This window comes from Antechinus flavipes, chromosome 1 (assembly GCF_016432865.1).
Source record: "Antechinus flavipes isolate AdamAnt ecotype Samford, QLD, Australia chromosome 1, AdamAnt_v2, whole genome shotgun sequence".
Lineage (NCBI taxonomy): Eukaryota > Metazoa > Chordata > Mammalia > Dasyuromorphia > Dasyuridae > Antechinus > Antechinus flavipes.
In genome coordinates, this window is record NC_067398.1 from 545,435,841 (window position 1) to 545,461,826 (window position 25,986).

At 34.2% G+C, this 25,986-nt stretch overlaps 1 protein-coding gene across 1 annotated transcript in view; it reads left to right on the forward strand.

The window, feature by feature from the left end:
* Positions 1-375: 375 nt before the first annotated feature.
* Positions 376-25,986, forward strand: part of DEK (DEK proto-oncogene) — a 29,434-nt gene continuing 3,823 nt past the window's right edge. Inside the window, exons 1-9 of the mRNA XM_051970628.1 lie at positions 376-529; positions 1,227-1,383; positions 5,661-5,762; positions 6,223-6,332; positions 7,755-7,849; positions 9,331-9,451; positions 12,671-12,853; positions 21,090-21,225; positions 21,627-21,775. Coding sequence (XP_051826588.1) covers positions 1,236-1,383; positions 5,661-5,762; positions 6,223-6,332; positions 7,755-7,849; positions 9,331-9,451; positions 12,671-12,853; positions 21,090-21,225; positions 21,627-21,775 — 1,044 coding nt within the window. The 5' untranslated portion in view covers positions 376-529; positions 1,227-1,235. The remainder of the gene's footprint in view (positions 530-1,226; positions 1,384-5,660; positions 5,763-6,222; positions 6,333-7,754; positions 7,850-9,330; positions 9,452-12,670; positions 12,854-21,089; positions 21,226-21,626; positions 21,776-25,986) is intronic.

Below are 25,986 nucleotides of genomic sequence, written 5' to 3' on the forward strand. Positions count from 1 at the left end.
CTACTAGGTTTTTCTGTAAACGTACTCGCAACGCGACCTACCAGGGAGAGGATGGCACGAATGCTGCCCAGACGCGCGCAGGCGCCTCTAAGGCCCACGCCCTACCCGCCTTTAAGGCGCGCGCCGCTCGGGACCACAGCAGGGATCTATAATTTCCACCCCCCGCCACCTCCCCCATCCTCCTTCCAGCCTGAATCCCGCCAGCCTCTGGCAGCCCCGCGCGCTCCCCACTTCTTGCCGCGAAGATTAGCGTCCAGCTCCGCCCTCAGCCCCTCCCTATCTAGGAGGCATAGATCCACCCCTCGCCTAGCCACCTTCCACAGCGGGCCGCTGATTGGCTGCTGCATTCCCGCTTCCTTCCCGAACCGCCATTTTGAAAATCTGGTGGCTTCTTGGGAGGGACACGGTGCAGAAGCGTCACGCGCGAAAAAGACAGAAAGGGTCCTCCGCCGTTCCCCCACCCACCAACCTGAGGAACCTTCCTCTCGCCTCACGAGCCAGAGAGTCCCCAGACATCCCCGACCTACCGGTGAGGGGGCGCGAGGGCGGCGGGAAGGGAGGGATAGCGGCTGGACGTCTCGAAGGAGGCGCCGTGCCCGGCCGGGAAAGGGGGAGGGTTGGCTGCTGTTAGGGCTGCGGGGCCGGGAGGCACCGCCATGAAAGTGAAACTGCAGCAGACGCCGCTGGGCTCGGGCGGCCTACGGAGCTGAGGCGCAGGCGCCCCCGAGCTGCCGGCCGCCCCTCCCGAGCCCCACTGCTCGGTGGCGGTTGGTGCCCAGCTGCAGCTCGAGGGCCGAGCTGCGCAGGATGCACGGGCCCGGCCCGGGCCGGCCCGGCCGGGCCCAGCGCCCCGGCGCCTCGCCCCGCTAGGGGGCGGGCGATGGCCTGCGGGTCCCTTGGATTCCCCTCCTTTCCCGCCTGGGAAGGGGGGGGCGGGAAGGACTACCACAACACTTCGGGGACCGCCCCGAGGGAGGGGTTGCGGGAGGGGCAACCTCGGGCTCCCGAGGGCTGCTTGGCCCGCTTTGATAGGGAGCTTGGGGTAGAGGAAAGCATTGGCAGAAGCGCAGAGTGGGGGGCGGGGGAGGAACCCCCATTCTTGTGATCTCCTTTAGGAGGCCTAGGGCTTCACCTCAGCAGGCGTTGTAAAGGGCAGAGGCAAGAAGCGGATACTTAAAAGATGGCCAGAGATCTCTTTTCTGTCCCGATCCCTTCCTCCTCTGCAGGTTATTAGCATGTCTTCTTCAGCCCCCACCCTAGAGGGGGAGGATCTATCCTCTCAGACCGCCCCTAAGAGAGACCCCGAAGTTCCCGACAAGGAAGAGAGCGAGGAGGAAGAAGAGGAGGACGACGAGGATGAAGAGGACGAGGAGGAAGAAAAAGGTGGGAGAAGATTTATTGCTGCATGCCACATTCTTTTAGAAATCTATGGTCATTGTACCATCTAGTCTTTGAGATATTAAATATGTGGAGGTATGAATGAAAGGTGGAAGTTACCAGTCTGCCGTCCAGAATTTGCCCTGACGGCTGTCTTCCCGCTTGGTAAACAGAAATGCCATATTATTTATTTCTGGTAGCAAAGTGATCCTGCCACCATTGTAATTGAATTTAATAAAAGGAAACATGCATTGAATTATCAGTTTCCTTCTCACCTCTTTCTCAGCTTAGTGTATGTATCCATGGACTTAATACTTGTTTTAATGTAAAGAAAGGAACATGCATCAAGTTATCAATATAATTCTCTGTTCTGTTTCTCAACTTAGTGTATGTATCCATGACTTCCTAAAAGTTGTTTTATTAGAATCTAAATTTTTTTCTAAAGGCTGTTAATCATTTGGGATTGTTGTGGGTAATAGAAAATGAGATAATAGATTTTTTTTTTTTTAAGATAGAATGGAAAATGATTTTCTCACTCGAACTTAGTAAAGTAAGGGATAACCTTAGGAAAGGGGAACTGCTTGGGTTTGGGTAGTAGCTGGAAAGAATAATAGATATAAAAAAATTCTTTCTTCTAGTTATTGCTGAACTTAGTTCCCCCACAAAAGAGTCCCTTACCTACTTGAGCCATGCTGATAGAAGTTACTTAACCAGTTTTTATTCTTCAGCCACAAGCTTGAGGCTTTAGGAATTCAAATTCAGATTGGGTGGTATCCTATATAATTTCATTTATCTTTCAGGAATCAATCAGTCAGTATCAGCCAATAAACATTTGAGTGCCCATTTTGTGCCAGATAATGTGCTAAGGATATAAAGACTTTTTTTTTTTTTTTAAGTCTCCAACCTAAAGGATATTGTATTTTAATAGGAAAAGACCTTATGTGAACAAGTATATACAAAGCAAGCTATATGCAAAATAAATAGGAAATAATTGACTGAAGGAATGCATTGGAATTAAGAGGAATCAGTTCAGGATCTCTGTCCCAGCCTCTCTACCTACCCTGAGATCTCTTAACGTCAGATATGTTCTGGTTTGTAGACTTAAAAGGTTTGTGGACATCCCTTCCTATAAAGTTTTGCTTATTGGAGAAGATGGAAGAAGCAGTAATAGGAGTAATAGAACTGTTTGGTTTAGGGTACCCTGAAGAATTTGCTTGCAGATTCAACAGATATATAAAGTGATCTCTATTTACTCAGAAGGCCAGACAGTATTACCATCTTAACTGTATTCCAGTGGGAGCTAGGGAGAGATTTGAGATTTCCTTTACTATTTTCAACCACTGAATTTTTAAGCCTGAAAGTTTAAATTTCTCTAACAAACATTTCACATTAGTTGGCATTTATTTATATCCATGTGAAAACCATTGTTTTATCTTCAGGTGACTTAACAGCTTTTTATATTTTCCTAAATTTAGTTGATAGAGTTTGATTTGACTTTTTTGGAAATTTTTGAGTTCCTAGGATATGAGTGTATTCATATTTTAAATACTCTTAACCACTTGAATCTGGTCTAGTCTAATAAAAGACTAGATCTTGATCAAGATTTTCCTTTCTTTACATGAATAAATATAATACTAATATTAGAAAAAGACCAATTACCATTTTTTTGGTCAACGATCTGGTACCTTTCTTTTTTTAAATGATAATTGTTTCTGGGCTCCAGAAAACTGAAGACCATACAAGAAAAAGGTAAATGCCTGACTTTTCAGTTAAGAACAATAAATATAACATATTTTAAAATAGAGAATCTTTTTTTAATAACTATGTAAGTTATATAATAACTACTATCTATTAGACGTTTATTAAGTGCTTTATGCACGATCTTAACATAATCCTGCCTGGGTGATAGGTGCTGCCATTATCCATTATCCCCATTTTACATTTAAGGAAGCTGAGGCAACCAGGTTGAGGGATTTGCCTAAGCACAAAACTGGGCTCAGATTGGATTGAACTTGGGATCTTCCTGACAGTGCTAATTAGCTGTTTCTATATATTTTCATTCCATATTATCACCAGTTAAAAGGGGAAAGTTAAAGTAGGGAGGGCAAGAGAGAGAGAAACAAAATAAAAGGTGATTGAGACTTTATTTTTTTGATCTGAAAAGAATCTTAGATCAAGTAGTCTTTAATTTTGTTATACATATAAGTAAACTAAAAGCTAGAAAGATGAAATGAGTTCAGGTTACATCGGTGGCAGATGTTGTTTTTTTGAATCCAAGTTTGATGCTTTTTTAAATTATACCACTTTTTATCAGTCTTAAGTTGTGAGTATTGTAGTAAAACCTGTTTTTGAGCTCAGAGAATTTCATATCTCTTTGTTATATCCAACTGCAACTAGCTGCACAAGGCAACTCCTTAAGTGAGGTAGAATAAGAATTTCATTCATCTCAGGCTTGTGTGTGTCCTTAGAAGGCTAGTGAAACCATTAAAAGCTGTTAGGAACCTCCTTAAGTGTTAACTTATTCACGTGAGCAGTTTTTCACTGGTGTAACTTTTGCTGTCAAATTAGATTCAGTAATAGTTACTCACCATAGATCCTGGATGATGGAAAGCAGTTGATGATATACATTTATCATACTGAATAGGGTCTACTTAAGTTTAACCCATGCCACTATTCTTTTTCAATTTTGGCTGGTTATTGCCAATTAAACTTTATTACTATATTTGTTATGCACAAGTCTTTGGAGGACTTCATATAAACAGAACCATAGCAGATCCCTGGAGTTCATATTCTTCTGAGTTACATTTGCATTGACCTGAACAATATTACCCATAGGCCAGATGAATTAAAACTGAGGCTTGAAGCCACTCTCCAACTTAGAAATTGTCCTTTTAGAATAATCATGGGTATTGGAAGTTTGAAGATAATTATACAGAAAATGTGGAACTTTGAAATTGTTCTTAGAAAAAGGAAGAAATTTACACAAAACACTGAGATTTAGTGGTAGAAATCTCAGTCTAGCTAAATATAAATTACTGTTTGATGGCAGGCTTGTGGTGTTGGGTCAGCATTGTTTACAATTAATATTATAAACATGACTATGCCAAGCTGGTCCCTTACCTTTTGAATATTCTGGGAACTTATAATCATTTCATTCTGTATATTTAAAATTAAACATAATTCTGAGAACATTTCACTAGACAGAGGTCCATGAAATATAAGAACTCCTCTTTATATTGCCTAATGAATAAAAAATCAATTTTTAAGTATTTGCCATTTGACAGGAGCCCTGGGTTTCCACATTTAAGGATATAATCTATAAATGTTTTTCAGTAGTTAGTCCCATATTAATGTATTCAGAATATTTCTGATCTATCTCAGCAGTTCTCAAAAACTTGTTGACTGCTTTTTGCTAAGCAGGATGTTCAAACCTTTTTCATTGTTGAATGATTAACACAACTTATGTTAGTGGTGCACATAGTAGGTTCTCACTATTTGATGGATTAAGACCATTGTCATACACACACACACACACACACACACACACACACACACACACACACAGTTGTATTGTAAATAATGCTACAAAAAACCATAAGCGTGCTACCCTTAAGGATATAAGTGATCAAAAAAAAAAAAAGACCACTCATTTTTATTTCTTTACATGAAAGATAATAGAATCTGGAAATAATGTCATCTCTTATTTTTGGAGGCTAAAACTTGTTGAATGGTTAACTTTAGTTAGCTGCAAAAATAAGCATATGATAGTAAAGTTTTAAGAAATGGAAGAATGAGTCCAATGATAATCAAATAGTAACCTTGAAAAAAATCCTGACATCCTGACAATGCTTGTGTTGTGTTTTCCTAATGTTCTGTTTACTAGAGACAAGTTAGGTGTATTCTCTCCTTAGTCATAAGTATCAATAGGTCATGAAGAGTTGACATGACTGAAAAATGATTAAACAAAAACAAAGCAATAGGAAATAGGGATTGCTAATAGTGGAATAGAATAGCATGAGCTAATCCATATTAATGTAGTTGAATATTTTTTGAGTCTTTTTCCCTCATAGATGTTTACCTAATGTTTTCACAAAGACTGTATGGTGTTTTTGGGTTTGAGCCCAGATAGGCAGAAAGTAAGCAGCATATTACAACTACTTCAGAACCATTATGTTAGAAGTAAAAGAGGCATTCAGGTTTGATCCCCTTCACTTATCAAGAAGAAAGCCTGCTGAAGATCATACCTAAAGCTTCTTGCTATTTAAAAAAAAATTATCTTTCAGAAAAGAGTCTCATCGTAGAAGGCAAGAGAGAGAAGAAGAAAGTGGAGAGGTTGACAATGCAAGTATCTTCCCTTCAAAGGGAGCCATTTACAATTGCCCAAGGCAAGTATGTATTTCTTTTTCAATCTGGACTAGTGATTTCACCAACTAGGCATGCATGCTGTGGAAACTTTTGATGATACAGTTTAGCAACAAGAGTCATGATTTACCCCTTGCCCATATTTGTAGTATTATATTCTGAACATACATAAGACAACCCTAAATATATGGTATCCCATAGCCTCTTTTTCTACTTCCATATTGTAGTAAAATACTCGATGTCCAAGTGGTGATGAAATAGTGTTAATAGTGTTTTATTTTTAGAGAATATATTTTGTTTCTAATATAATTTCTGAAATTTGTCTTCTTATTCCTTGATACAAATTAAATAATTGTTTATATAAACTGGGCAATTTATTAAAAATTTTGTTTGAAGTTTTATATAAAATAAAGTACTATATAGTTTTTCAGCTAAATTTATAATGTTAACTATTTAACTTTTTTTTTTTTTTTTTTTTTACAGGAAAGGGACAGAAACTTTGTGAAATTGAAAGAATACACTTCTTTTTAAGTAAGAAGAAAACTGATGAACTTAGAAATCTTCATAAACTACTTTACAACAGGCCAGGCACAGTAAGGATTATTTTAGACTTCTGGTATTTAACATGTTTATTGAAGTATTTCAGAGATACTTCAAAGTTAGCTGATGCTTGGCTCAATGCTATATAGTTGGTAGGTGGCATTCATATTGGAAAGGACCTCAGATTATCCAGTCAAATTTATAATCCCCTCTACAGCATTGTCAGTCTGTCCTTAAAGACTTTTCATTAGCTCATAATCATAAGGCATTCCATTTTCCTTTGGGTATCTCTAATTGTTCAGTTTTTTTATTATATCAATCTTAAGTCTGCCATTTCTCAACTTCTATCACTGATCCCACTTCAGCCCTCTGGAATTAAACCAGATAACTCTTAATTATTCTTCCATATGCAACTTCTTAAGTACAGTTACCATATGTCCCCTAACTTTTCCTTCTCTTTAGGCTAAATATTGTCCCTTTATCCAATTAATGATATCTTTCTAGTCTTTTTCTTTTACACAATTCTACCTCTTTGGTTCAGACATAAAGTTATAACTGGACTTTGTGTGGGCATTAACCAATAATAAACTAAAACTAACTGTTCTATAGCAAAGCTTCTTAAACTGTGGGTTATAACCCCATGTAAGATGGCAAAATTATGATTTATCATCAGTAAATGTTTGGCTTTTGTACTATTTTGTATATCTATATACATGGCATCACATAAAAATTTTTGGGCGGAAAGGGATCCCTGTAGCTCAGGCAAAATTCAAAGTATATTTGATTAGTGATATTAATATTTTATTATTAGAATCTTGTTATATCTTTTAGTTTTAGTCTTGTTATATCTTTTTAGTTATAGTTTTTAGCAAAACTGTGTTTTTACATCAGTACTGACACATTTTGCATGAGACCTTATATTTTTAAACTGTGATTTTTTAGTTTTACAAAATAATTCTTTATTGGATTCTTTTAAATTCCATGCAGTTAAAATTTTAAACTTCAAAACTCTTATCCATTTTGTAAAATGTAATACATCTTGAGTTGAACAGTCCTGATTCTTCCTTCCCACTCCATGCCCATTAATGCTCAAGTAATGCTTTTGTTTGAATTATGTGTTATAAAGTACCCTGAAAGACAAGGAATTTTGTAATGTTATGTTACTGGTTGAAATGTGCTTGAGAACCTTTAATTGGAGAGAAAAGAGGAGGGTAAGTAAAATGAAAGTTTTGATTTTTTTTTTGCAAGGACTTAGCCAACAAGTTGACAATTGTATATAGCTTTTCATATATATGATGAATGTTAAATGACAAGTCATTTGCAGTGTTCCTATTATTAATAGCAAAGAAAGTTCTAAGTGAGCATCTGAAGGCGTATATAAATAGAGAGTGTTTTCAAGTATTAACAATTTCTATTCCCTACTTTAAAAAAGTCTGCTTGGAAAATTACAGTATTAATAAGAGAAACATTTTTAGGTAGCTTCTCTGAAGAAGAATGTGGGTCAGTTCAGTGGCTTTCCGTTCGAAAAAGGAAGTGATCAATATAAAAAAAAGGAAGAAATGTTGAAAAAGTAAGTTATATTTATAAATATAAAATGTTTGTAAATAAATATCTTGATCAATGTTCTTATAGCTTCAAAAAATTTGTGGTCATACCCAAAAGGTAATTTTTTCCCAAATACAAATACATACTTGATTTAATAATTGTTCGTTTTCATTGTCTACAATAGCATTTTCAGTAAGTTGAAAGGTGGTGTAAAACCATTTTCTAAGTGAAGTAATCTTCCTGAATTGTTAATAGCTCACATAAGCATTCCATTGTTTCAAAACACTTTACACAGGACAATTATTGAGAGAGGTAGTTCATCATAGTTCCCTTTGCACCTTTTAATAAAGATATGGTGACTTTATAAAGGTGATTTTATATACTGTGGTCATTTAACTAATAAGTATTAGATTTAAACTGGGGTCTCTTCTGACATCCAAATTTAGTGCTCTTAATACTGAACAATGCCTACTATGGGTTATAGTTTTGTTTTTCTTGGAAATTTTATTAATAATAATTTTATCATGAGCAGTATACTTCACTGCCTAGTGAGCATAAGACAATATTTAATATAATTGTTTATTTGGGGAGATTTCCTCTAGGAAAGAAATGTTTTTAAAATGCTGCAGTTGATTTAAATGATAAGATTGAAAATTCTTATTTCCAGACACCTTGTAACACAAAATGTACTATTTAGTAATTGTACAGTTAGAGTAGTGAAAGGAAAGAAATGTTAAGGCCCTGTAAGAATGTTAACTTCAAATTTTCTAACTTTACAATTTACTGTAAAAGATTTTCTAATGAATTCATTTTAAAACTGGGTGTTTTTATGCCTATACCTTAAAAAAAAAATCTGTTGTGATCTTTTTTTTTTTTTTTTTGGTCTTAGTATCCTTTCTTTAGACTACAAATCTGTTCATATTTTCGGATTAGTTGATATAGTGTTTTTGTTTTAAATCCCTGAGTTTTCAGACTTTTATGAATGAATCTTTTTGAATTTAGTTAGTTTGAATTTAGTCTTCAGTTAGCAATAGTGAGGAAACTCTTGTAGTTTAGCAATACTTGTCCAGGCTTACACAGTTTTGATGTAGCCTTTGAGCATTAAGGACCATCATGTCATTTATGGGTCATTGGAGTAAGATATATTGGTAGATAGAAATACTTGGAGAAATTCTAAATCTATCAGCAAATGCTACTTTTGAGTATGTTTTCTGGTTAAATTAATTACTTTTTGTTTTAATGAGTTTCCAAAATGTCTGGGCATATAGAAATTTCGGATACCTATAAATATTTAATTTTTTTTCCTTGCCTTGGCATCATCTACTTGAATGTTGACTTGGTACCTCCTTCTTCAAAAGAAAAAAATAAACAAACATTGTAGGAAACTTCTTTTTTTGCTATTTCATTAATTTATGTCTTTGATGGGAACATTTTAAAATACTCATTCTAATTTTTTTTTGATATGTTAAGACTTTTTAAAAAGTCTTTTTTTTGTCTTTGTTTTAGATTTAGGAATGCCATGTTAAAGAGCATATGTGAAGTTCTTGATTTGGAGAGATCAGGCATAAATAGTGAATTGGTAACCAGGATCTTGAATTTCTTAATGCATCCAAAGCCTTCTGGCAAAGTAAGATTTTTTTTTCTTTTTTAATTGTTCAAAACTTTCAATGTTGAAAATATTCTTCTTGTAGGTAGCTTTTTAAATCTTAATTAAAGCAATCATTAGCATACCAGTAGAATAATATCTCTTATGAAGAGCTTATATTCACCTAAACACAAAAAGTATGAGGATAGTTTAAAAATGTTTTAAATGTTAACTGTTGTCTTGTGCCTGAAAATATAGAACTCTAAGAATTTAGGGGTAGAGTGAAAAGTATTTGGAGTGCCTTCAGGGTAGTAACCTGAGGTGTATGTGTTAGGGAAGAGTTTTGAGTCTTGAGTCTGTGTGTGTGTGTGTGTGTGTGTGTGTGTGTGTGTGTGTGTGTGTATATACATTTTTTTTTTAAATAACTTTTTATTGATAGAACTCATGCCAGGGTAATTTTTTACAACATTATCCCTTGGATTCACTTCTGTTCCGATTTTTCCCCTCTCTCCCTCCACCCCCTCCCCCAGATGGCAAGCAATCCTTTACATGTTGAATAGATTACAGTATATCCTGGATACAATATATGTGTGCAGAACCGAACAGTTTTCTTGTTGCACAGGGAGAATTGAATTTAGGATGTATATATAGCCTGGGAAGAAAAACAAAAATGCAAGCAGTTTATATTCATCTCCCAGTGTTCTTTCTTTGGGTGTAGCTGCTTCTGCCCATCTTTGATCAATTGAAACTGAATTAGCTTTCTTTATTGAAGAGATCCGCTTCCATCAGAATACATCCTCAAACAGTATTATAGTTGAGGTATATAATGATCTCCTGGTTCTGCTCATTTCACTTAGCATCAGTTCATGTAAGTCTCGCCAGCCCTCTCTGTATTCATCCTGCTGGTCCTTCCTTACAGAGCAGTAATATTCCATAACATTCATATACCACAATTTACTCAACCATTCTCCAATTGATGGGCATCCATTCATTTTCCAGCTTCTAGCCACTACAAACAGGGCTGCCACAAACATTTTGGCACATACAGGACCCTTTCCCTCTTGAGTCATATATTAAAAAGGTAGGTTTTGACTTCTCAAAGCAATCAATGAAGAATGTTCCACATAGATTATTTCCTGGAAGCCACAAAGACTTAAAATTTCATCATTATAAGAGATTTGTGTTAGCAGTCATTTCTCATTTTTTTGTATCAATACTGGCATTATTTTTGTTTTCTTTTCAAATATATCCTGAAGATTCTATTCAACAATTATTCCCTCTTATTGATATCAAGCAAAACACTACTCTCATGAACTAACGTTTAAGAAAATACATAGACTGGATTTTGCACTATACCCTTTCATTTTTTTAAATCAAACAAACTCTTGGAAAGTCAGTCCGTTCATTTTTCCATGTCTGCCTTTCTAGTCTAGTAAGTTTTTTCTCCTCCTTGTAATCTGTATGTAAATTTGCCTTTTTCCTCTGAATTTGTAGCCCTTTTCTTCTCCTTTCACTGTTGAGAGATATTATACATGGAAATCCAATTGGGCTCTTTAGGAAAGTTTTCCTTGATCGGGCTCATTGACTGATAAGTTTGCTAATTTCAAAATGTGGCAGAAGTGGGGTGATTGCCACCCTAAACAGTATCAAGAAGTATGATTGGGTAGTAATAGTACTGTGTTTGGGCCAGATTTAGAAAATATTTACACAAAACAAGTCTGAAATCAGGATCCCAGCAAGCATGAGATAGAGGGAAAAGTGTGGAAAAGATATTTCTAAGTTGATGAGGAAATTGTAGAACCTGTGATGGCTCTGAATCCAACAAAACATGATTTTATCAGGAGAGGAAATGTAGTATAAAAAAGAGGGCTGACCTTGAAGTCTGGAAGATCTGGGTTTAGATACTAGTCTACTTGTCATGGACAAGTCCCTTAATCTATTAAAGATTAATTTACAAATGAATTGCTAATCCTTATCATTGGAGGGAATTTCTACTCTGGAACTTCCATACACTAATGAAATCACAAATCTGGTCCAAGGGAAGAATTGCAGAAAACTGTTAGGGAATGTGATACCAAAAATTAATATATTCTAGTTTTAAAATTAAAAATGTGTGCAAAACATTACTAAAATAGAATTTAATGTGAATCACAGCTGGATTAAGTAATGAAATTGATTTTTCTCAACAATCTAATGATTGGATTCTATGGCATTTCTAAATTAAACATTTTTAGTTATTATTTGACATAGTAAAGCAACTAAATTTATGATCCAAGAAACATTCTTGGAATTTGTTAGAAACATTGACCACAGTTCCTGTATTTATTAAAGGATATCCTGGTGGTGGTATACATTTTATACAAATCATAATTCATATCCAGAGTGCATAAAATGAAGTGAACAAATGTTGGGTTCCCATCCCTTAGATGAATTTCTTTTAAGTCGTTTTTAGTTGTGTCTAGCCCCTCATAACCCCATTTGTGGTTCTTTTCACAAAGATATGGAGTCATTTGCCATTTCCTTCTCTGGCTCATTTTACAGATAAGGAAATTAAGGCAAGCACATGACTTTTCCAGGGTCACAGCTAATTTCTAGAATCCCCTTAAAATTGGTGATTCTCAAACAAATCTTTATTTCCATGGCCATCTGAGAATTATTGCTTTAGAGCTGAAAGGGAATTTGAGTTCATTAATCACATTTGCTTTTGGTGCTGATGAGTGAAAAAGAAATTAGTTTGTCAGTTTAACTAGCCTGTTGTTGTTATGACCAGGCTGTCTAAGTTAATCACAAGGATAAAATGGCCTTCAGTTTTATGACAAGATTGAATGGCAGAGTGATAGAATGTGGAGTCTGAACTAGCATATTCATTTATTAGGATAGTTATTTAAAGCACTAGTGTGAAAGTTGGTTGAGATGATTAAGGGAGATCATCATTGAGGTAATGAAGTAAATGGTTTCCCTGAGAAATTATCTTTCCCATTCTACCTCCTTTTTGAATTTTGTGATAGTAAAATAACTTTGCAAATAACTCCTCAGTTCTATAAGTAATCTTAAGATGATAAATTTCAAGGAAGGTGCCAGCTTGAGTTGATAAGAGGACCTAGGGAATTACCTGTACCAGTGAAATCACAGGTTCAGTGCCAGTAGTGTCAGTAAAGTTGAATTTTATCAAATGCAATATTTAATACTTTGGAATTGAGATATTTGTTGGGGGTGTTTTTTGTTTGTTTTGTTTTTATCATGACACCTTATTTTACACAGCCATTGCCAAAATCAAAAAAAACACCAAGTAAAGGCAGTAAAAAGGAACGGAGCAGCTCTGGAATGTCACGAAAGGCTAAGCGTACCAAATGCCCTGAAATTCTTTCAGATGAATCTAGTAGTGAAGATGAAAAAAAAGAAAAGGACTCTTCAGAGGAAGAAGATAAAGAAAGTGAAGAAGAGGTAAAATAATGTGTTTTTGTAGTATTTTATTCTTTGTTTTCTGGAGTCAGTTATATAAATGCTGATTTAAATTGTTCCTTTGGAATAAGTTAAGTGCATACATATACAAATATACACACAGATGTTTGTATGTATATCAGAAAACAGGTTTGTATAACCACTTAGCATCTCAATTGTCATGGAATAGATTAAAATAAAACATTTAAATTTTGGAAATGGAGGTCATGGGAACTTGTGGGGAAAGTATTAAATTTACTTTTCCATGAAAATATTCTGAGGTTACCATATAACCAATCAAAGAAGGCTTACTACTATTAGATTGTATGCACCAAAATAATTGAATTGATATAGAATCGTTAAGAAAGATCAGAATGTATCTCAGATAGTCCAATGCCAGTAGATTAGGATCAGTCTACCTATTTAGCTTTCATTGACACCAATAAGGGTAAGTAGTATCCATTAGTAAGCCTTAAAAAAAGATGAGGTATGGAGGGGGTCACTTGGTGGGAAATAACTGTTAGCAGCAATTGCTACGGGTTGTTTGCCTCTGTAATAAATTAGTCTATGGATAAGGAAGGAGCTCCAGGAAGTTGGAAGTATTCTATGCTACTCAATCTTAGGAGAGATTGAATCAGTCCCCTAAGATGATATTATACAAACTTTGCAAATTTGTATAATTACAAGGATATAGTACAAATAATTATATAATAGTAAGTACCTATTTTGTACAGGGCACTAAGTTCTAAAGGAACAAAAATGTTAGATGACTCTGCCTTTACCTTCCAGATAACTTAACAGTGTAGTAGAGGAATAAGGAATCAACCCAGATAATTGTAGTATGCAATAGAACATAAGTGCAGCATTACAAAAGTACAAAAATAAAAAGCGCCGTGTGCCTGAGAGGGAGGGATGGTTTTTGTCAACCAGGAGGATCAGGGAAAGCTTCTTAGAAGAAGTGACATTTGAATTAATTTTTCAAGGATGGAAAGGTATTCAACCAGTAAAAAGATGGAAGGGAAGACATTTCAGTCACAAGGCACAATCTGAATAAAAGAATAAAAATGTTTGGTTGGAATGCATGGAGGGGAATGGCCTGAGTTAAGATCAGAAGGAAGACGGAGAAGATTTGTAAAAAACCTGAAATTCTTTGTACAGTAGAATTTAAGACTCTTGGGAGCTTTTGAATAAGGGAAGAGTTCTGTTCATAGGAAAGCTTATTGTGGCAATGATAGGGACAGTGACCTGGAAGAAAGGGAAATGGGGAAAGGTAGGAAAACTAAGAAACTGTTAACAATAGTCCAGATAGGTAAATAAGGGACCTTCATTAGGATGATGACACTGATAACAGAGAAGATTGATGCTAGAGATTGTTGCATTAGAATTGATAACACTTTTTAAGATTGAATGTGAGACTTAAGGAAAAGAGAAGAATCAGAAAAGCATCATGGTATATATCAAAGCCCTAATTATGGCAACAGAAAGTCCTAGATTCAGATTCTGCCTTGTGACCATGGGCAAGTCACTGTCTGAGACTCAGTTTTGTCTTCTGTAAAATTGGAATATTAATAGCTGGAATGTCTTATTTCATAAGATTGTTAACAAGGCTTAAATGAAATGTTTGTAAAGTATGCTTTGCAAACCTTATAGCATTCTACATAAATGTAAGCTATTTTCAGTAGTAGTAGTACTAGTACTAGTAGTAAGAGAAGAGAAAAATCTCAGTGTTATAAACCTGAAAAACCAAGTAGTTCCCCATATAAAATTATGAAGTCAGAGGGAGAGGGGAGGAAGAAATCAGATGTAATTGATTGTGTTGTGTTTGAGGTACTGATGGTGCCAGATGATGTCCTGAAATTTTTTATAACTTGAAGAAACCCCACTCTCCACTTCCAGAGGTTTTCCCCACACACACTCTTTATCTTTTTGAAAATGAGATTGGAGCATTCTCATTTTATAGACCAAGAATTGCTATCAAGTGAGTATTGTTTCTGGCTTCTAACTAAAGCCCATGATTTCCATATTTTATGAATCATGGAACAGTTCTGAGCCATTAAGACTTTGTTGGAAGGCAAAATTGGAAAGTCAGTATTATATCTGCTTAGACAATTCTCAACCTATTTAAGGTCTTTTTTTTTTTTAATGAATTTATTGATTTTGTACATTTCTTGTTCTTGCTATATTCTTCCAGCTAAGCAGTTATTTATTGTAATTTTCAAACATCCATTCTGGGTTTTTAAGACAAAGTATTTTTTAAAGTAGTCTATTGAAAGCTAATTTATATTTTATTCATCTGTTCACCCAGTACAACCTTTCTGCGGTGAGGACAGGAATCTGGCTCTGTGACAGGCGTCTTTTTTGGAGACCCTCCTTCAAGAGCCCTGCTGCCTATAAAAGATAGGTAAGCTCCCCCAATATTTTTTGGCCTTCCTTCAGAAAGTAATGGCGTATTCCTCTGTTTCTGTTCCTTCAAGGTATCAGACAGATGGAATTTTATATATATATGTATATATATATATACACACACACATACATAGATTTTTTTTTTTCCCTACTTTGTTGGCTGGTCTTGAATGTTAGACTGGCTGGAATTGTTGTGCCTTTGCAGTCTGATCTGTTTACCTGTAGCACATCAAAAAAAAAAAAAATTCTTGATTTTTGAGAGAAGTTAGCTGAATTTCCTGGCAGCATTTCCCTCCTCCTCCATCCCCCAAAGAATAAGCCAACTTTAAAATACATATCTGCACCGCTGCCCCATGAGAATTATGCATTTTTTTCTTACTGTTTTATCTATTTCTATTCACGAACTTTGCTAGCAAACATCTTCAGACTCTATTATATATTTGTTTAAAGATCAAAGGTGTTCTGAATTATGCAAATTTTTCTGACATTCTTCTTTTGAGTTATTAGGGTCAATTTAACTTTAGTATTTCAGCCTCATTCAACGAATACTATTATTTAATGACTGTGTGGACAGCATTGTGAGGATCACAAGGAATAAATGTAAGAGATGGTATGTGCTATATGTATGGTACAAGGAAAGTTCTCTTTGGAAGGAAAGAATATTTTCCCCGGGATGATCAAGAAAGAATTTGTGGAAGAGTTAGTCTTTGAGATGAATCTTGATTTCATATGAAAGAAGACTACCAGTAGTAAGCAAAGACACAGCAAAAAAATACAAGATACATTTTATGAATGATCCAGCTTTGCTTTTGTAGAATTTAAATAGAATAATAAGAAGTCAGGCTTTATTTTGGGGCCTAGTAGAGGAGAGAGAAGCAAGTTAAAGTATTTGAATTAGAAGTCAAAAAGCATTACCTCTATTTTTGAATCCAATTATTTTTGATATCTTGTGTAAATTGTATATCAGCTTTTCTTTCGATAAAAACTCCAGAACACAATTTTTTAAAGCTAAATAAATATTTGAGAAAAAAAATTTGTTTTTCAAATGGATACCATAAATTCCAATTATATAATAAATGCTTAAATTTGTTAATTATTACATGAATGGGGACTAAGTCATTGAAAACTTAAATTGTATGCATTACTTGACACCTGTGTAGTTTCATTATTCCTAAGTTTTTAAGGAACTTTGAGAATTCAGGAAAACTAGTATCATTCTGGTTTTTGTCTTCCTAATGGGAACAAAACCATACTTCTGCCCTCGAGAAAAAAGCTGAAATTGAAAAAAACTAATATGGTTTATTAGGATTGTGTTAGCTAATCTATTCTGATATTCTCTTTATCTGTGCTTGAGGTAGTTATTTCAGTTATGAAAAAGTGACTTGTTATATGCATATTACTATTTACTGTGATTTTTAAGTAATGGAATTAAACCCTGTCTATTCACTTCTAGATAGTATGTTGATTCCTAATTTTTTCCAGTGCTGTTTTTATTTTCTAGGTTTTTGGTTTTGTACTTTTTTGGTTTGGGAGCGTCTTTTGTTGATTGGATGGATTTTGGAGGGTTTTTTTGGGGGGTAAGGGAGTTGGTCTGTATAGTTTGATTTGGTTGGATCACTAGAGAAAATTCTAAATTGGCATGAATATAAGTTGATTAGTTTGACGAATAGGTCACTAGGACCAACATCTTTGCTTAGAACACAAAATTTTCCAAGTAAAGACTGTAATGTCTAATTTATGATACCATGGCCTTTGCTAATAAACATGTACCTTAAAATTTTTTCAAACTGACTCTTAAGCGCATTTTAATTTTAATTTGAGAACCTAATTTAGCTGATATTTACATTTTTCTAATAGATTTGAGTATAGATATACTCAATGTGATTGAACTTGACACATTAGAGCAATTTCCTAAACATTATTCAGTTCTAGTAAAGAAATATTCAGTGTAGCAAATAATACAGTAGTTATATTGGAAAAATCATACATGAAGAGTGTATATTATAAATATATTATAAAAATCTCTTTTGTGCAATAAAATACAATATAGTATCTTCATGGTATTCTCCATTCTCAGAATCTAAATTGCAGAATTCATCAATAAGTTCCAACAAACTAGATTCTATTTAAAACTTATGAAATCCAGGCTATTTTTCAGTAAATAGTACAAAGGCCATATCACACTTACACATTAGCTCTAAGAGTTCCTTTGGAGAGGTGTTGGTATGTATTTACTTTATTCACCCAGTCTATTAAGATCGATTTTAAGATCTAGTCCTATTCTCCATAAAAGGCAGCTTGATGGTACAGTGAATAGAGCTTTGGTTCTGTCAGGAAGAACTGGGGGTTTGAATCTGGCCTAAGATAGTTATTATATTCCCAAGGGCAAGTTGCTTGATCGCCTCTGCCTCAGTTTTTTAAAGTTGTAAAATGTAGATTATAATAGCACCTACCTCCCCATGTTGTTTGTAAACGTCAAATGAGGTAATTTTTATAAAGCACTTGGCACAGTACTAGATATGTAATATATGTGTTTAGTTCCATATTAAATAGAACAGAAAAAGTTCTAAAGAGTTAACTCTTTACTAAAGAGTTAAAGTGACTGGTCCATAGTCATACAAGTTGTTGTAGTTGTCCTTTATTTTCAGACGACCAAAATGACATCACTATGCTAGAATTGAGTTACAGTATGTCCTACTGTGGCTGATCAAATCAATATAAGTTTGGAATAGTCTGCCACTATTGGAGTGGCCACTCTTAATTTGTACATTTCCTTTGGGCTACTTCACTTCTGCTTTGCTCATAGAGCACAGCATCTTCTCTGATGAGGGCATGCCATGCTGGACAGAAATGTGTTGGTTCTCCCCTATCATATAATCAATTCTAAAGTTCTTAAGAGATGCCTTGAGACTATTCTTGTATCACTTTTTTTGACCACTTTGGTAGTGCTTCCCCTATGTAAGTTCTCTGTAAAACAATTTATTTGGCATTCAAACAATGTGGCCAACCCAATGGAGTTGTGTTCTCTGCAGTAGAGTTGGAATGCTTGGCAGTTTAGTTTGAGGAAAGACCTCAGTGTCTGGTACCTTATCCTGCTGGTGATCTTGAGAATCTAAGATAATTCAAATGGAAGTGATTCAATTCCCTGGTGTGTTGTTGGTACACTGTCCAATTTTCACAGGCATATGGCAATGAGATCCGCCAATGGCTCTGTAGACCTTCAGTTTGGTAGTCAAGTCTAATATCTCTCTCTCACATTTTTCCTTCAAAGCCTCCCCAAAACTGAGTTATCTCTGGCAGTATGTGTGTCAGTCTGACAATGGGTAATGCTCTCAAGGTTTTCCAGTCACCAGTGGAATGAAACAAAGCTATGTGCTTGTTCCCATGCTTTTTAGCATGATGTATTCAACTATGTTATCAAATGCCTTCAATAAGGACATACATGGAAACAAAGTCAACTACCACATTGATGGTAAATTTTTTCACATTGAAAAGACTATAAGCCAAAATTAAAGTGAAGGGAATATTGGTGCATGATTTTTTTGTTTGCAGGTGATTGTGCACTCAGTGCAGCCACCAAAACACAGATGCAACAAAGTATGGATCAATTCTCTGCAGCTTGTGCTAATTTTGGCCTAACAGTTAACACCAAGAAAGCACAAGCCCACCATCATTTACACTAAATGGTGAAGTTTTGAATGCTGTGGATAAACTCACTTAACCTTGGTGGTATACTTGATAATGAGATTGACACACTCATTGTTAGTCATACAGATAATAAGTAGTAGTAGTAGAGTCAAAACTTGAACACAGAAGCTCTATGACAAGTGTTTTTTTCTTCCTCTTGTTCTTAAAACTGCCATTTTCCCTTACCTCATATCATCTCCCAATATATACTACATAGACCATATCTCCCTAAAGTAATATGACTCTCATAACAATATGCTCAATTTAACCCTTTCTGAGTTATTTGTGTTTCATAATGACCTTACTTTCCTCTATTATGCTTATAATTAGAATTCCTGTTTTGATCTCAGCTAGGGAAGGGTTAGGAAAACAAATGAATTTATATTAAATTCACAGTGAAGTATTTATAACTTTCAATCCTCCTTGAAATATTAGCTTTTTTTTAAAGTTTCTAAACCAAATCTCTTAAGAATTTCAGTTATTTAAAAAAAATTTTTTTGATAAAGCCTAAACTTTGTCATATAATATACATTCATAGTAATAATATAGCAGAAGATAAAACTGTGCTTAAAGGTTTTATTTTTTTAAAGGTTGAAAAAGCCCTATACTATTATCTACTGAACAGTTGAATTTTAGCAAATTCTTACACACTACTTCATTCCCAACTGAAATCCTATACTATCAATAAAAGACATTGACTTATCTCTGTCTTTGTGTAAATTCATACTTATCTTGGAAATTTTAATTTTTATAATATACATCTATATTAACTATTATGAATTTCCCTAGTCAGTATTACAGTCTAATAAAAATATAATTTCATCTCAAATTTTCTAGAACATTCTTTAGTGTCATTGGATTTGTGGAGATTAATTTTCTTAATACTATCATCTACACCCAATGTATCTTTTTCTATGTGAAATCTATAAAGTTAACAGCTGTACATATTAATAATACTGCCTGTTAAGCTGAATTTATAGTTTTCCTTTGATGAGTATTTGAGATTTTGTAAGATAGCATATTACATGTCATATACAGAGCAGAGAACTTGGCATTTTCTTTGTATTCCATTCAGTACCCAAGACAGATATTAGGTACAGAGTAAGCATTAATACTTAATTTTGAAACTACATCTTGAAAAAGCATCAAGATAAAATATATCCCTATTGAAATCTCACTTGAGAATGCTCATTCAGAAATTTCAACCTCCTAGAAAGTAATTAAACAAGAACTAGCCCAAAAAAAGGCTTGTTAGGAACCAAACAAATAATATACTCAGCCACTTAAACATTTTTTCTTCTTGCTTTTACATAATAAGTCTTAACAAGTTTGATTATATTGTTTCCTACCCCATCAAAATAGGGAGAAGGGAAGAACCTCATAGAGATAGGCCATGACCAATAATAGTAATGGAAAAGGAAGAAAAATATTAAAGTAAATATAAAAGCATTAAAAATCTGGATATATTTAGTGCACTGGATAAATAGACATATCAAAGCAGATTATAAGAATGATAATTGATTTGTCGATAGTAATGACACTAGATTATTAGAAATAATTGTGTTCAGTATAGTCTTTAAGAAAGCAAGAATCATGATCTTATAAAGAGACCTATCAAAAAGAATTTGACCATTAGAAAAGTAAATTTGAAGTTTCCTAGAAAATTCATTTTCATAAAATTTAAATCCTATGTTGATTCAAAATTTGCCCCTGTCTCTTTTGGTAAATAAGTTTTAGTTCTAACTTTTTAAATGCCCCTTTCTTATGCCTAATAAATGAAGTGCTTGCTGAATTTACATTAATTTTCTCACAAATTAAGCAATTTATTTAATAAAGAAATCCAAACACACACACACACACACAACATAATTCCTTGCCCATTTCAAGATCCTCATTGTTAGTTTTTAGTTACCAACTATTAGTGGATATCCTCTGAGAATGTAGGTGAGGGTTTAGGAATCAGGGAACTTAAAGAGTTTTATAAACTTGTGACAGAGATTATAGTTTACCAGGCCTGTACTGCAGAGGAATGAATAATTATTAAATATTTGTGTTTAGTCTAAAGGTTATTGGTCCTTAACAATTTTAATTGTTAGATAGAGGAGTAAAAACTATGAATTTAATCCATGTCTCTTTATTCTTTCAATAGCCACCAAAAAAGACATCTAAAAAAGAAAAACCTAAACAAAAAACTCCTTCGAAAAGCAAAAAATCTGTTAAAAGTGCCAATGTCAAGAAGGCGGATAGCAGTACCACGAAGAAAAATCAAAATAATTCCAAAAAAGGTAAAAAAACAAACAAAAACAGTTTGTTGTTGTCATTATCTTTGTTTTGTGTAGCAGTAATGACTTCAATTTAAAATTAGCTTAATGGTTACTGTGGAGGAAAGTTTGACATGTAGAAAATATATTACATATTAATGAGGGAGAATTGCGATCTAGAAAATAAATTGAAGTGTGTCTTGATGAACCTTTAAGAATATTGAAAAGGCTCATGTTGACAATTTTGTAACTATTAAAGATTTGCTTAAACAACAAAATTAAAAAAATAGTTTCACCATCTATTATATGGTGATTGGTGAAATTGATGGAGAATTATATGAATGCAAACATTTAAGAGCCCAATACTTGTTTATAGCTAAGAAAATCTTTTTGAATTCTTATACCAAAATCTTTTTTAAATTTAGAAAGCGAGTCTGAAGATAGTTCAGATGATGAGCCTTTAATTAAGAAACTGAAAAAACCGCCTACAGATGAAGAACTAAAAGAGACTGTAAAGAAACTTCTGGCCAATGCTAACTTGGAAGAAGTCACAATGAAACAGATTTGCAAAGAGGTATGTGTATCTATCTATCTATCTATCTATCTATCTATCTATCTATCTGTCTTATCTATATTTTTTTTAACTATTTACTGGTTTAATTTTAAAAATCCTTTAAAGACCTTTTTTCTTTACTTTCAATCTGTATTATGCCATTTGAAACAATTATACAAAGTTTCATCTGTTCTTAATATTTCTATATAATTTTTTATTTATATTAATTTTAAAAATTCTTGAGTTCCAAATTCTCTTCCTTCAATCCATACTTTGCCACTTGATAAGGCAAGATAAGTAAAATCATGCAAAACATTTCCATGTTGCTTCCTCTGCTAGTCCTCCAAAAAGGTAAAAGCAATAAAGGAGATTTTTTAAAAGTATGCTTCTGTCTTCACTCGAGTGAGTTTGCATCGATTCCTTTTCTGAGGTGGGTAGCATTTTTACATAATGAATCTTGGATTATTGTATTAATTAGAGTAGCTAAGTTCATTAGTAGTTCAGTTCAGATCACCATTACAATATCACTGTTACTGTGTATACAATGTTTTCCTGGTTTGTTGACTTCATTTTGCATCAGTTCATATTAGTTTTCCTACATTTTTCTGAAATCATCTTGTTTGTCATTTCTTATTGTAAATTGTATTCCATCACAACCATATTCCTCAACTTGTTCAACCATTCCCTAATTGGTGATCATCCCCTCAATGACCAGTTTTTTGACAACACAAAAAAACCTGTTACAAATATCTTTGTACATGTATGTCCTTTTCCCTTTTCCTTGATCTTTTTTGGATACCTGTCTAATAATATTAATGGGTTAAAGGGTATGCATAGTTTTATAATCCTTTAGGAACAAATTCTTTTGTTCCAAATTGTTCTCCAGAATGACTGAACCAGTTCACTACTCTACCAGTAATGGATTAGTGTCCCTGTTATTTTTTTAATCAGTAATGAGTGTTTTTTTTTTTTCATGTGACTGTTGACAGTTTTGATTTCTTCTAAAAACTGTTCATTTCTTTTTGAGGAATGTCTTGGTTTGAGAAATGAGGCCTTTTTCAGATAAATCTGCTATAAAATTTTTTCCTTATTTTCTTCCTTTCCTTTTAATTTTGGCTATATTTCTTCATGTAACCAAAATTAGCCATTTAATTTCTGGTAATTCTCTCTCTCTTGGTCATGAACTCTTCCTTTATATTTAGCTCTGACAAGTAAATATTTTCATGTTTCCCTGTGATATTCACCCTTTATAACTAAATCATGTACCTATTTTGAGTTGATTTTGGTATATTGTGTGAGACGTTGAACTATGCTCAGTTTCTACCAAACTGCTTTCCAGGTTTTGTAGTAATTTTTATCACATAGGAATTCTTGCCCCAAAAGCTTAGAGCTTTGATTTTATCAGACACTAAATTGTATGGTCCTTTACTTCCATATATTGTGTACCTAATCGATTCTACTGATGTGCCACTCTTGTTTCTTAATCAATTTTGTATAATTGAAAGGTACATTTTGTATAATTGAAAGTTTTATCATATAAATTGTTTTAGCATAGAGAGCTTGTACTTTTATCTGTATTGCTCATCTAAATATAGTTGCCTCACTATATGATGGGGAAAATGACTGTTTCAGACTGTGGTAGTATAATGTGCCACTGAACTTGATTTTTTGAATAAAATGTCTTATATTTGAGGTTGTATAGAATCTTAATCTTAAAAACTAGAGTTCATCTAGTCCAAGTTGCTTTCCAGTAAAAGTATGGCTTGTAAAATAAATTAGACTTAGTCATCTTGCTTCTCTTTCTAAACTTCTGTTGATAAGGAGAGCACTACTTTCAGAGAGCATTTTGTGGTATGTTTAATTGTTAGAGAGGAAAAAAAAATATCAATCCTCCTTGTAGCTTCTATTTACTCCAGTTTTGTCCTCTGGAAATCAAGAGAATGAATCTACTCGTGTTTACCAGCCAACAGTCAATATTCAAGCCATAATTCTTCCCTACTCTAGAAGAATTTTATTCTCCAGAATAAACATTAAACCCAATACTTTATTTAAATTTCATTTAACCTGTTCATGAAATTTCACTTTTATATATTGCTTAGAAGAAATAAATGTAGTCTTCCTAATGTGATCTGCTCAACACATTGACTAGGATATTATAAATTTTAGAAAGCTCTTTCCAGGTTTATCACTCAATGTTTTGAAGGATAGGGATTTTGGTTTGGGTTTTTTTGCTGACTGATGACAAATGCCTGTAATCCTTGCCACCTGGGATCCCTTGAGATCAGAAATCCTAGCTGCAGTAGACTGAAGTTGATCCAGTATTTGCAATGTTAATCTATCAGTAAATTAAGCACATATTATATGCCAGGGATTATATAATCTAAGACTGAAGATACAAAAAAATCAAAAGATCCACCCTGAAGGAGCTCACAATTTAATGTGCAGACCCAAAATGGTATGACTCCAGAAATAAGGAACTATCAGGCTATTTAAGAATACACAAGAGGGCCCACTTTGGAAATGGAGTCAAGGAAATGGATCCATATGAGTGGCTGCTATACTTCATCCTGGGCAAGATTTGAGGATAAACTCAAAAAAAGAAAAAGGCAGAGTTTTTTAACCAATACAGTCATCTGGATTTACAGTCTTAAACTTAATTGTATGGATTCATGCAACCCTTTCTCTATTCATTTTTGGTAATTTATCCATCCTTTCCTCCTTTACACATTTGCTTTTGAAATCTTAAGTTCATAAGAGATTTTTCTTTGATATTACTTTGGTGGTCTTGGATATCTTCCTCTTTTTCAATTAATAGTTAGAATTTTGTTTGAGAGTCTTCTGTCACAGAATATAATTAATACCTTTTTGGTTGTTTTTTATGAACTCAGAACTCTTCCTCAAAAGTCCATGAAATAAACTTTTTATTTTTTAAGTCTCCATCTGGTACTTATCTATGTTGTATTTTGTTCTTTCAGTATTACCAGCGTCAGGCTTTTAGGATCACTTTTTTTTGAGATTCCCACAACTTCTACTCCTACAACCTGTCCCTCGAGTCTAAAATAACACCTCTGCCTTCATTATTTCATCTATTTCTTGAAGTAAAATTGTCAGCAAGTCAATTTATTGGCTTCTTTCCTTTTTGTATAGTTGGACTTGAGGTTTGGATAGTTGAAGAACCATCCCTTGCCTGTTGTTGCATATTATCTTAGTCTCTGTTTGTGATCCTTTAAGGGGAAGCATTGTTGATATATTCTCCAGCTTTGGTATAATGTCATTTGTGATTTTGTCTTTCTCTTTTTAATCTCATCCACATTTTCACAATATTGTTGTCCTCAGGTTCTATGTAAGGTTTCCTATGTTCTTTTCTACTTTATTTCTTTCACATACCCTACAGTCCAGTTACAGTGGCTTACTTAGGGTTTCCTCTGCAAGATTTGCCATCAACCATCCATCCAGAATGGATGTCCCTTACCTCAATTTTTTCCTTCTAGAATTAGATCACATATTCCCTGCTGCAAGAGGCTGATGTTGCATCTTCTTTCAGGCTAAAATTCTTCCATTTACACTGGTTTGCTCAGTACCTGGCACACAGTAGTCACAGTTATCACAGTAACAAAGAACAAGCCCGATTGTGCAAAACACAGAGATTTTGACCACACAGCTTAATAAGTGCTCATTCATTCACAGTAGATTAGAAGAAGCAACTCACAAAAGGACAAGGCTCTTTTAATGGCAAGTTTATAAAAGCAGATTTAGAACCAGAAAGAGCATTAAAAATCATCTAATTCACCTTATCTTATAGATGAGATTATCATCTTCTCGTGATATTGACCATGAAAGACCAGTAAATAAATACCCATTGTTATATGTAGCCAGTATTCTGATTATACATCCAAAGCACTTTGTACTATATCAACGTTCCTTTTTTTAGATTAACTAAAAACAAGAAATGATTATTTCACAGTAGGGAGATTTTTAAAAGCATACACTTTTAAAATCATTCAAGCAAAAGAAAGATTCAGAAATTAAGGGCAGATGGAGTATGTAATAATAATTAATGTTCATGGATCATCAAGAAAAGGTTATATTCAGCATATACTATTTTTTTTAAATATAGCTTTTTATTTACAAGATATATGCATAGATAATTTTTCAGCATTGACAGTTGCAAAAACTTTTTCCTTCCTTCCCCCCACTCCTTCCCCCAGATGGAAGGTTGACCAATACATGTT